This window comes from Cavia porcellus, unplaced genomic scaffold (genome assembly GCF_034190915.1).
Source record: "Cavia porcellus strain 051 isolate PalLab524CR breed Dunkin Hartley unplaced genomic scaffold, mCavPor4.1 scaffold_4, whole genome shotgun sequence".
Taxonomy (NCBI): Eukaryota; Metazoa; Chordata; class Mammalia; order Rodentia; family Caviidae; genus Cavia; species Cavia porcellus.
This window is the reverse complement of record NW_026947487.1, coordinates 117,112,862-117,125,784: the sequence shown is the minus strand read 5'-3', so window position 1 is coordinate 117,125,784 and position 12,923 is coordinate 117,112,862. Positions and strand designations below refer to the sequence as shown.

General features: G+C 47.6%; 1 protein-coding gene across 3 annotated transcripts in view; it reads left to right on the top strand.

Annotated features, from left to right (window-relative positions):
- Nucleotides 1-12,923, top strand: part of Cdh13 (cadherin 13) — a 1,022,569-nt gene that overhangs the window by 78,426 nt on the left and 931,220 nt on the right. Inside the window, exon 1 of one of the 3 annotated variants that reach the window (XM_063247739.1) lies at nt 910-930. The exons of the other annotated variants lie outside the window; for them this stretch is intronic. Within the exon in view, the coding sequence (XP_063103809.1) occupies nt 925-930 (6 nt within the window). The 5' untranslated portion in view covers nt 910-924. Of the gene's footprint in view, nt 1-909; nt 931-12,923 lie in introns of those variants that run through there. 3 annotated transcript variants of the gene reach the window in all.

The following is a 12,923-nucleotide window of genomic DNA, read 5'->3' as shown; positions in this document are numbered from 1 at the left end:
GCTGTCCCCGAGTTGGCGCTGCTTTGTGGGCTCAGTGACACAGATTATGGTAGGATGATAAAGACTGTCTTAAAATATTAATGTATAGTACTTATATAGTCATATACATATGCCTTATTCAGAACCAACCAGTCTCATTCTAAACATGCATTAAGAAAAAGCTTGATTTAACATATTTTATAAATTGTCACCTGCTTTCTAATTTTTTAAACCTGTTTTGGTTACTTTTCTCTCATTACTGAGACAAAATACCTAACACCCAAAATTAGGGAAGGAAAGGTTTATTTAGCTTGCAGTTTTTGGAGGCCCCAATCCATATTCAGGCAAGTCAGAATGGCGTGGCTAAGAGGTGGCCGGCATTCATGGCATTCATGGCAGCTGCAAGCAACAAGAGCAAAAATGGCACAAGGGAAAAGCATGCCTCCTTCCCTCCCTTATATGCCAGATCCCCTGCCCCAGGTGGGTGCAGCACTTGTCTGCCAATCTCAGTGTTAGACAATGAAATAATCACAAAGGCTAGACTCAGCCGCCTCCATGACTGCATGAGGCTTGGATGGCTTGGGGGCCATCCAGACACAACCCATAACAAAGCACAATATTAAAAGCAATCTGGTGATAAACAGGTGAATGAAGAAACCTGTTCTCCAGGCCTTCCTGTCCAGCTGTGTGTCATTGCCATGCTTTGCAGCTGAAGGTCTGGGAAAGCCACTTGCATTTATTTTGAAACTCTTCTTGGTGTTTTTGCTTCTTCTCCAGGACTTATACTCAGGAGTCAGTGTGAAAGGGCCATGTGGGAGTGACACCGTGTGGAGCTTTGACAGGGTGAGAAGGACGTGCAGTTCCTGTGGCACGATACAGCTGGAAAGACTCTGCTCTGTCTCTCCAGTGGGGAAGTCCTGGCTCGTTTCTTCCCCCTCTGAGGATATGAAGGTAGAACCCCAAGTGACTCTGGGGGACCCCAGCATCAGCCTTAGAACCGTATTCTGAAGAGTCTTGGACTGAGAAGGGCTGGGGGCTATGGAATGGAGAGTATACCAGAGCAGGATGACATAAGCAGCTGGAGCTCAAGCCTGGGAAAGCTTCATCCAAGTAACCTTGCTTTTATCTATTTGAAATCTTGGGTTCAAGAGCAGGTTCCATGTGAGCAAAAGTGGAGGGCTACAAAGCTGGGGTACAGAGCTCCAGCATAGACCCGCCTGCCCACTCCAGGAAGACTCTGAGGCCCCAAGACTCTGAGGCCCCGAGATTCCGAGGGATGTTCCTTTGGAAAGGCAAGGCCAGGATGCAGACTGCTGGCTCCAGCCTTTCCTGTACTTCGTCTTGCTGCTGAAACGCAGGAGTGGGGAAGGTGTACCCCATTTCGGCACAGAGGAAGCACCCCCACGATGACAGTGACAACAGATGATGCCCTGGTCCCATTTATCAGCTGGAGGAAAGGAGTTAAATGGCTTGTTCAGCATCACACAGCTGTAACAGTGGGTGCTGAGTCTGAAGCCAGGCGGTCTTAGTTCAGAGAGCGAAGCCTTGCCCACTCTGCTCTCTGACCTCCCTGCCTTACATCCAAACTTTCCTTAAGGACTGATATTTTCAGGTTATTTCATCCAGCCTTATCATATCTTAAAAAAAAAGCTGTAGCAGCAAAAAAGAAAAAATCCAGCAAGGTCTCTTCTATTGCATGTTCTATCTCTACAGTAGTTATTATCTAGCGTGACCTTGATGAAGATAATAACCCTCTCATAGTACAGTGGTCAATCTTCATTAATTTTTTACTAATTAGTTAAAGGCTGGTATAATCTAGACTGATACTAAATTATAGAATACATTAATTTTATTGCTTTCAAACACATACCTTAACAAAAATTATGTAAGGATATTCCCTTCTGGGACTTACTTCACTGATTTCGTATAAGCATTAATATTACAGCTATGTAAATGGAAGGAAAGCTTAATATGAGCACCGTGCATGACCCTCTCCATTCTCAAATCCTGTGCTTGCCTGTGTCAATGGCTTCATTATCTCTTCTCGTGGCTCCTGGGATGGCTTCCGGACTCACTGCCCGGGGATCGCTTATCACATCTTTGTCGTTCATATTTCTTAAGTAGCTGCTGTAAAATTCAGCACTGAAGCCCGCCATGACCCACTCTCAAACCTTCCTCCATGTTTAATTCCCATCCTGTGTGTTGCTATCATGTCCCTAAAGCCCCAAGTAAGTTGGCTTCTCCTGGTTCTGTCCATTTCCTCCCACGAACACCCTGCAGGAAGTCTCAGGGTCAGTTTCTCTGAGACCCCAGAACCTGCCCAGCTCTGGAGGTTTCCTTCTCTCTCCTCACTGTGTAGACCTAGCGCTTTCCTTGTGTTCTCCGTGAGGCCTTGAGCTTCACGAGGGCCGCCCTCATTCCCCTGCACGCCCCCTCTCTGTGAACACACTGACTTGCTACCTTGGTACTCAGTAAATGCTTACTGAATGGCTGTGTGTGTGTGTGTGTGTGTGTCTGGGAGGCAGAGGATGTTTAGCAAGCAAACTGAGTCACCAGATGGAATAGCAGCTGTAAAGCATTGCCCCGCAATCTGGGGTCCCTGTAGCACCCAAGTACAAATCTTTGAGATGCTGAATAAACATGAAAATTCCCCAAACTGGTCACGAGCTCTTCTAAGAGGGCTTCTGAGTTGAGGGTCTGCGTCTGCACATCAGTCCAAGAGCCTCCGCTGTCACGTCTAGGATGTACATCTGAGTGCAATCAGGAGACTGTGAGGTCTGTCTGCATGCCCCAGAGGCTGGGACACGCTCCTTGCCTTCCCTGAGCAGGGGTGGGTGGCAGCCCTCCATGCTTTCTCTCTCTACACTCTGGAGCGGAGTTCTGGGAGGCAGAAAGGAAGAGGAAGTGTCTGTGGTCTCCATGTTAGCTCAACTATGGTGAGAAGACTGGAGGAGAGGTTGATGTGATATCTTGCATACATAATGGTATAGTTTGTTCTAAGTCTCCATTAAAGACGAAGCAGGTATACACCAGGTGAGTATGGACTTCAGGCATTAGAAAGCCTATGTCAAATTTCACCTAGTTTTCAGAAAAGTAATTTTTCTTCCATAGAGCTTCATAGGGAGAGGGAAGATTTGGAAATCAAACAAGATCGTGTATTGGACATGCGCAGTGGAGGACCTAGGCAGGATAAGTGCTCGCTAAATAGTCCCTAGGATAATTATCATCCCAGCATTAATGTTCAGATCATGCCCTCGGTGTTTGTGCGATTAGAATCCTGTCACCATCTCTTCCCAGGCTCAGCGCCCAGGACTCAGAAGGACCAGGCTGTGTCCAGTAAATGTCCTCTTGAATGACAAACAGACTTTCTGCTATGTGGTCAGGATCAGGTGTGACTACCCCGAGCCAGGGTCAAGTCCAGGAGCCGTTCTCTCCAGGATATTTGTGCCTGGATGACAGAGCCCATAATTGTCCCTCCCGACACCTAACTGTCCTTGGGGACTTAAAGAAAGGATGAGTCTGATCATGCAAGGAACAGTGAAAAGGCCTCTACTTGGAGCAGTAGGTGTAGGAAAGACCATCTCCACCATATGCTTAGCTGGAAAGGAATTTTGGTGGACAGAGTCTGCACCCATTAACACCAACTTGGCATAACCATAACTTGTATTACCTAGAAACAAAGAACCCCTCCAGAAATCTGTGCAGGCAACTAATGATTTTAAAATTTGTAGTAGCCCTGTACCCCTTTTCCCTGCCAAGTGGTTGGGAATTCAGGCCAGCTGGGTATCTGCTTATTTACATAATTAATCTGGTATGAAGTCTTTATATGTCCCTCCTCAGCCTTCTCTTTTCCAGGATAAATAATCCCTACTTCCTCTGTCCATAAGCCTCAATTTTACAACCTTTTAATCATTTTTGTGGCTCCTCCTGGATCTTCTTCTGGCCCTATGTAAGCGTTATCTAAATGTAGCAGGCACGCTAGCTACAAAGGCAATTAGGAGAGATGAATCCATCAGAACCTGGGACCAACCCTCTCTTGGCCCCAAATATCTCTCTTCTTCTCTGTCAGTGTGAATTGGAGGAACCTTTCTCCTTGATAGATGGAGCTGGCCCCTTTGCTTGCCCATGGATATCTTCCAAGAGCCTGAAAATCCAGTGTCCATAAAGGCATCAAGGAAAAAACCAAGATACCCTCGAGGCTAGGAGGAAAGTTTTTCTCTGATGAGGGTTTGTGTGCAGTTTCAGTGTACGGAGATGGGAGGGATTTACTGCTGGATGGAGAAGTGACTGGCAATGGTCCTTCTGTGACCTTGAGGGCCTGGGCGAATAAGCTCACATGAAATGTTCACTATGATAATTATTATCCACATCATCAGTATTCAAATCAGGCCCTTAGTTTCACTTCGATTAGTGTCTTCTCTGTGTCCAGGCTCAGAGCCCAGGGCTTAGAGGGACCAGACTGTGCTCGGTGTCCTGTTGCATGGAAGGGAGACCTGTAGCCTCTGACCTCCAGAGAGCTAAGAAGTGCAGGTGGCTCCCTGTCAGCTTGTGCAGAGACTCTCAAGGCCAGTGGGCCTGCTGCTTTATATCCTGGGGTCTTCTCTGACCATCACTTGAAGGCCATTTTCTTATCTGACATCGGGCAGAGCCAAGGAACTAACCCACCTCTAGCAGACTGCCAAGAAGCTTTTACCACGCTGTAGTGGCCAAGACCAGCCTCAGTCACCACCGAGGAGCCTGTGAAAAGCAGCCAGCAAAATCACAGCACAGCCAAGTCAGAGGGCCTTGCTGGATTTCTCAGAGGGGACACTTTCCTGCCTGGACACTTTCCTGTCTGTCCCTTTATGGTCCCACTCTTGCCTGTGCTGTATTTTCCTCCTTCCACAGAGCGGCCTGCTATTTCCCTGGGACTCGCTTGACACAGTGCAAACAGCAGAATATATATTTGAGCAAGGATTATCCACTATAGACATTCCTGTTTGGCCACCCTGTCAACAATTTCAAGGTGAAACCCCCTCCGGTTCAGCAGCTAATTTGGTGAGGGAGATTATTGTTCTGTGCAAAAAATCAGATACAATCCGTTGGGACTTTTCCTAGGCAGCATCACACGTAGCTGTGGTCTAAAGATCAATAAAGCAGAACCTGCTCTTCCTTACACGTTAATAATGCGCAAGCAGGAATCAGACCAAGGAGCTGGGCCTGCCTCTCTGCTCTACAGAGAGACTTCCTTTCTTAGCTGCACAGGATTGGTGGTGGTGTGGTTAAGCTACTCAGCTGTGGTCACGATTGGCTTTCAGCCTGCAAGACTTGGAATTAGAGTTGTCTGCAAGCAGCGAAGGGGCATCCTCGGAAGCTGTGTCCTGCTTAAAGTGCTTCCGCACCTTGATAACCAGCTATTAGCTGAGCTACCTAGGGTGGTGCTACTTGGACTTGGGACCTTTGATGAGCTGAGTCCAGAGGGAGTATCTTTAGGTCATCGAAGGTTGGCTCTTGAAGGGGAAAGTGGGACCCTGGCCCTTCCCTCCTCTCTTTCATGTTCTGGCAGTCAGGTGAGGAGTTTGGCCCCACCATGCCCTTCTTCCACAACATGCTAAGTTGCTGCAGGCAGATTGATCATAGACTACAACCTCTAAAACTGTAAGCCAAGAATAAACTGCTCTTCATGAGCTGACCACCGTAGGTACTTGTCCGAGTGACAGAAAGATGACTCGCACAGTAGAGCTCTGGGTTCCGAGGGCTCCCTGATGAGAGACCTGTTGGTGACTTTGGATCCTGAACTGTAGAAAGAGCTTGGAATTCATGGCATTTTTCTGAGGCTTCTGGAAAAAATATCACACACTGGGTGACTCAAAACAATAGAAATGTATCCTCACAGTTCAGACCAGCATCAGCGCTCTGTTCTCTGCAGTTTGCAGGGCCGGTTTGTTCCACGTCTTCTGCTTGCTTTCTGGTGGGAGCCAGCAACCTTTACTGTTCCTTGGCTTGTGGAAATATGTGCCCTGTCCCTGTCACCACCACAAAGAGACCTGTGTGCCTGTGCCTCTTTTTTTTTTTTTCTTCTTCTTCTTAAAAGGACACTTGTAGATTTGGATCAGCACCTCCCAATATTGCTCATTTTAATAATTATTTCTGAGCACTCTGTTTCTGTATAATGCTACATTTGCAGTGCCAAGGGTTAGAACTTCAATATGTCTTTTTTGAAGACCAAGTTCAGCTCCTAATAGACATAGAAGCAGACGTAGTTGGTTTGTCCCTTGACAAGAGAGACTGAGAGGAAACAGAGGTGTGGAAGAGCGGGGAAGCTGCCTTTGTGTGTATATGAGGGAACAGTGGCAGCTGTAACACACTTTGTGGCTTAAAGTGGCTTGCATCTATTTCCTTACATCTGGGGGCAAAAATCAGTTTCAGCAGACTAAGTCAATGGGTCAGAAGGCTCTAGGGGAAAATATATACCTTGGCTTTTCCAGGTTCTGCTGGCTTCAGGCATTCCACAAATGGTGGGGACCATACCAGTCTGTGGTCAAATGACCCTCTCTTATGTGTCAAATCTCCCTCTGGTTCCTGCATAAAAATATTTGTGATTGCATTTGTGGCCACTCAGATAATCATCATAAATTCATTAACTTGATGCTACCAGCAAGGTGTCAGATATATCAGGGAATATCTGGGTTCTGGGGATCAGGATTTGATGCTGATGTGAGTCATTACTGATCCCGATATGGTAGGAGCTTACCAGCTAGTGGGAAGCATCAAAATGCATACATAATCACAAATCTGGGGTGGTCACAAATATTCCCCATGTCAAGCCTCTCCCGGGTAGAGGTGAGTACTGGAGAGACTCACCCTAGGCAGCTCTGCCATGGACTTCTCTGGCAGGAGACCTCTGGAACACCGAGGTAACCAGCAGCACAATGCAGAAAGAGTGTGAAGGAAGGGGAGGAGCACCAGAACCTGAGAGGATGGGGACAGTGTGTCCAGGCTGGACAAATTCCTACCCAGATCTGACAGCTGCAGATAGGCCCTGCTGCGGCCACCTCCTGCGCCCCTGGCCAGTGTTTGGATTGCTTGGTGCCTGCGTTGCTGCAGTTGTTAAATATTTTGAATGCCGTTCATGCTGAGGGCAGTGTTTCTTCCACTGGGTGGCTGTAAGAATTGAGTCATAGACTCCGTCTGACAGCTGTCTGCATTGGTGAAGTCCTACGTGAGGGCTGCGGCTGTTTTGCTGTTGAGGCTGCTTCAAGATGCAGTGTGATGGGGTGGAAGGGTCAGGCCCTGGTGGCCACGCTGGCTGGACAGGGCTAGTATGATTTGGGCTGGAGTATTTTGAGGTCAGAGGTGTGGAGACCCATTATGGAGGAAGTCAGAAGTCCGTGTGGCCTCTGGAGTCAGTGATCTCAGGTTTATGTCAGCTCCAGGCCCTAAACATCGACTGTCTGGGGACCTCGGGCCAAGCTCTGGGCTTCTCCAACCCTCAGTTTCCTCATTGTAAAACCAGGTACTGTCACCGCCCTCAAAGGTCACGTGAGGGTGATGAATGCAAGGAAGTCAGAGAGCAGGGCCAGGGCCACCTGTGTTTAGGCAAGTCTTCCTGTGTTCACCGTTCAGGCCTGGTCTGTAAACTGTCCAGGGCCAGTCACACCCATGCAGGTGGCATCCCTGCAAGTCCCTAACTTGAACATGGATTCTGAGACCTGATGCCTGGGCCCTGCTCAGCTCTTTGGAATGTGTTTTCACTTGAGCAGCCTGATGGAAGGGACCCAGCCAGGAATATGATCCTGGGCCAGCTCCTCCTATTACTATGGGGTTGTGAGGCCAGGTTTATCTGGCCAAGCAAAGCCCACTGCCCTTCGGTGATGCCTCTCGGCATCGAGGTGGGAACTCAGTGGATGGAGACAGGAAGCCCCGTTATTTCCATGCATGGGCAGAGGAGGTGCCAGTCTATGGCTGGCCCATGGGGGCAGACTCTGGACTTGCTTTTTCTCTGTGTAATTTTCTGTGTCTGAAACCAGGCTTGGCAAACACTAGATGCTCACTAAACCTCCACTGAACAAATGAATAAATGATGAATTAGTGAATGAATGAATGAGATTTCTTGGAGGTGGGAACAATATTTGCATTTTTAACACTCCCCACATGATTATAGGATAGAGATGTGATTGAGAATTCCTGGCAGAAAACATTTTACAGATGGTACAAGTGCAGCCAGGAATGGTAAAGGATTCACCCCGAGAGCTCTTGATTAATTAATTCAGTGAACAGTCAGTTCTCCCTTTTATTAAACAAAATATCCATTGAGCTCTTGCAATGTTTCTGGTGATATTTAAGCCCAGGTCCTCCTGAAAAGAATAAGACATTGTTCCAGCCCTTGAAATGCTTGTGGTCTGGTAGAGGGTTCAACTATATTAAAAATAGCCTTATTACAATGTGGCACAATCTATTTGTAAACAGGATGTGCTGCTGACGGAATATAGATTGTGAGGTATTGATTCTGACTTGGAGCCAGCAGACCAGCTGCAAGGGTTGTGTTCAGGATGCCGGGCTGGGGGCTCGGGAGGCTGGTGGGCAGCGGAGGGTCCAGAAGGCAGAGAAGGCCCACAAAGGAGCACAGGCACGTGCGAAGCCACGGGCTGTGAATCAGCCGGTGAGATGCAGCAGAGGGCTAGGCCACCGGTGTGAGCTTGCTCATCCGGACCAGCAGGAGGGTGCTCCAGGGATGAAGAGGAGCAAAACCACGGGATGGATGTGTTTGAAGAATTGAAAGACAAAATGTGTGAATCTAGGAGTGACCAGAAATGTAGTTTGAGGGACAGAGAGGTTGAATCCTTCTAGTCTTTTCAAACCGTGGCAAAGAGTTCAGATTTTGTTTTAAGTAGAACACTTGCTGTTAAGAATTGCCAGGAGAAGGCATTCTATGAATGAGTTTGGTTTTGGGGTTGGTGGCATTACCATGATGGAGCAGAGAAGAGACTGCCAGGATGGCATGGTCAGGAGGCAGTGGCCTGGCCTGGTGGGAAAGGCCGGCTGGCGGGGCCGAGCAAGCAGAGGAGCTGCACCGAGATGCACGCGCTCACAGTGCTGGGTGCTGTCAGCGGGAGCAGGCGGTGTGCGCATGCGCGAGCCCGGGCACCCTCCTGTCCTCCCCTCCTCAGGCTGCAGCTGCAGAATCAGGACATAGGGACTTGTACAAAGAAGAAGATTTGGTTTGGATTGCAATATGACAGGTAGCTGTGGAATAAAAGATTTTCAGGTGTTATTTCAACTTCAACATTTTGCGATATGCTTTCATCAGAACTTTCTCAGTTTTGAGTACTTAACACGAAAAGCAAAATAGAAAATACTGTTTGCTTAACTGAAAAGGCCCAAAGAGTACGTCTCCAAGAACAATTGGATACAGGGCTCAGGCACTGTCAGATGGAACGGATTCTCCACAGCCCTTGGCTCTGTTTTCTAATATGGTGCCTTCACTCAAGGAAGGCTCTCCCCGTAAGGTAGCAGGTGGTGACAGGTCCAGATTTCTAGCCTCAAGAACTTCTGTTCTCCAGCGGTCCTTTTGGAGGGCTGACAGTATTTAACCCAGTGGGGTCCTGCGGGTACCTCCAATCCAGGCGCCATGCCAGATTAAATGACTGGCCAGGCCGAGGTCCCATGACCAGCTCTGCAGCTCTGTGTGGAGGGAGTCACTCTTAATTTCATGGACCAAATGTGGAGAGAAAGGCGAAGCAATGTGGGGTGCTGGGGTATGGAGAATCTGTGAGCAATCAGGGAGACCAGAAAGACAGATGTCTCCTCCTAGCCCGCTCTGCCCAGATCTTTTATGGAGAAGTCAGAGATGATCGCTTCAGGCCCTGCCCTCCAGATGGTCACATGCATATGAGCCTCGGTGACATGAGTCCACCTGTGCTAACGGCCCTGGTGTGATGGCATCTCTGGCACATAAAGCTCCAGCTTGGCACCTGGAGCTTGGTAATGGGTTCCCTCCCCTATACGCATTTCTACTTTCAAAGTCCTTAACCTGTTTCTGATATGTTAGCTGGAAATCATACTGTCCTCTGTGTCTCCTGATTATAGGGTTGAGATGTCCAAGAATTACGGTGTATGGTTAAGGGAAGAACGCATGGGCCTGAGGGACAGTTCAACGGGGACAGGGCACCACCTGTGAGAGGAAATCAGGTGGCCTGAGGCCTAGCCAGAGGATGGCTGCCAAGCATCTCCTCAGGCCCTCTGTGTAGGAGTCACCTTGTTTTTCCCCCTCACTGGCTGTGTCAGCCTCCTTTGGGGCCATGTCTTTTTGCTTCTTAGAGGCATTTGCTTTTCCACCCAGACCATATTTCTTGAACCATGTGGTACAGACTGGCTAGTGAGCCACCAAACTCCTGCTTTATTTCTCCTGAGCACACAATGGGGTCACATTTCCAAGCATTTATTTAGGCTCTATGTGGCTTGGTTCTAGCTGGTGCAGCCACGTGTAAGGTCAGGCTCATTTCCATGAGAGCCTTGAGTATCTCTCCACACACTCTTGCTCCATTGCTCTGCCTGCCACCCAGAGATGGAGGGTCCAGCTGGGACAGGGACACTTGAGCAGTAAGGTATAAGGTGAGCCATTAAGTGATCTCAGGGAATCAGCGACCCCCAGCCAATGGCCGAACAAAAGATCCACTCCAGCGCGTGACACCAGTGATTCATCTTCAGTGTTTACCCACTAAAGTCGTGGGGTCCTAACAGTTTTTTGCTTTAGAATGTAGAACTTAGCCCGCCCTGACTAATCAAAGTTAGAAAGTACAAGAGACTGTGCTGTGTGCTAGGGGACTCGGTGTTTAACAAAGTAGCTACAGGTTTTGCTTTGGTAGAGATTTTACTCTCATGTTATCTGTCCCTGCTCCCTCTCTGCCTTCTTGTAGGCATTAACAGATGATGCTGGGAGCAGGAATCGCGACATAATTGGCGAATGCCTTGCACAATGAACTGCTGGTTCGGGCTTGGCTTTGTAAAAGAATGTCTTCACTGATTATCTCCAGGAATACTTGAAGTGGGTTTTGCCCACAGGCCACAACCTGATCTTATAGACCCTTTGCAGATTGAAATATGCTCTAGTTGTAGACATTAAAAAGTTTCTTTTATAATTTGAAAACTATTTCTTCTAATTTTTGCTTTTAAAAATCAATGCTAGAATTTCATCCAATTATCTGTCTATTCATATACCTGTGGATCTACCCACCCACCCATCAGTCTATATAACCATCTGTCCCTCCGTCTGCCCATCTGTCCAAATATCCATCCATCCATTCATTTATTCATCCATCTATTTTCTTCTACTTAGTTTTATTAACCATAATTGTCTTTTATCAAATGCTCAATTGCCAGGTGCCAAACTGAGATCCTGACATGACTAGTCATTTTACAATCTAAGTGACAGTCCTTCAGGTGCCGTCATTATCACTTAATAAATGAGCAAACTGATGCTCTAAGGCATAGTTTGTCATGGATCTGGTGATGGAGGAGGCCAGGCGTGAACCCACGTGTGTGCTTGGTAGCGTTCAGAGTCAGTCACTGCGTGGTCTCACACTCTGTATTTACCAGGATGGCCTCAAACGTGCACCACGGAGGCTCCGTGTAGAATCACTAGACTGGAAAGGCTCACGCTGTGTGTGTGCATGGACAGGGATGTGTGCGTGTGCACCGGTGGAGATGGAGTGGCCCCAGGAGACCGTCCTGCAAACGGATCGTGTAATTCGAAAGATGCAGTGAGACGCATTGAAGAGAATGTCAGGGTCCTGTCACGTGAGGCACTGAAAGGCATGCGGATGATTCAGTGTGCAGACAGATGGTGACAGCACCACGGCTGGGGAGGCAGTTCCTACTGCTGGAGGTCCTACTACGGGAGCCAGGATGCTTGGTCTTGTACCTTGTGTCTTCCAGCTGGACGTCACCTAAATCGTCCTGTGACTCAGTTTCCTCATTTATAATTCAAGATAAGGTTCTTTACACCTAACAGATGATTTTAAGAGTTATGAGAAATGACTCTGTCAGCATTTAGATAGCCACAATGCCAGCACAATAGTAAATTCTCCACAAATTTTAGCTTCTTTTTGATGATGATGATGATGATTGCTCTGGATTAGAAAGAATGGAATAAAATATCCCTTTCTCTTCTTCACAAACAAAGTACCATGCCCCTTTCTCATGCATGCTGTTGTCTCTAAACCTCTGAATTGTCCCAGGTCTCCCACTGACCAGCGTGTGGTCCAGGGCATAATTACCACCTACTTTGGCCTGCTTTGATGGCTGTGGGGAATGAAGATAGTATGTGTTAGACCTAGCACTGCCTAGATCTGCAGCTGGTTTTGTCTCTTAGCATTGTGCCCTTGAGAACGTTATTTAAGCTCTCAGTGCCTCAGTTTTCTGTCTGCAAAATGGGAATGGAAATAGTAACCCCATTCCCTTCGGGTATTTTAAGGACATTTGAAATGGTACACATAAAGCTCCTGGCTTATTTTCAATAAGCTAAATGTCTTAGCCTCTTGGAAACCTCTCAATGAATGGTAAATATTCTCATAAAATTAAGATGTCCATTTAGCTGTACTTGGTGGATTTTTTTGAGTTTGTGTTTTACCTCCATTTTTACTTAGCGGAATTTGCACTTCCCTTAGCGGAGTGTCCCTGGAAGAGCATTTCTTATTTGTAAACTCACTGTGATACTGTCTCGGTTCAGCTGGCTCTCTAAGAAATGCTCTTCTTTAATGAATATAGTGGCAGACCTGCTTCATTACCAGGAGTGGTTTTTCCTTAGATAATTATTGTGGTTCTCTCGTTGTCTTTCTGTGCACAGACTTAATGAGCTCTGAGCACGTGTGGCAGGGCTTTGCTTGGCCGTGATGAGAACATTACCAAAGTGACATGGAACTGCAGTGAGGGGCCACCTCCATCCCATGGCCCAAGACAAGGGC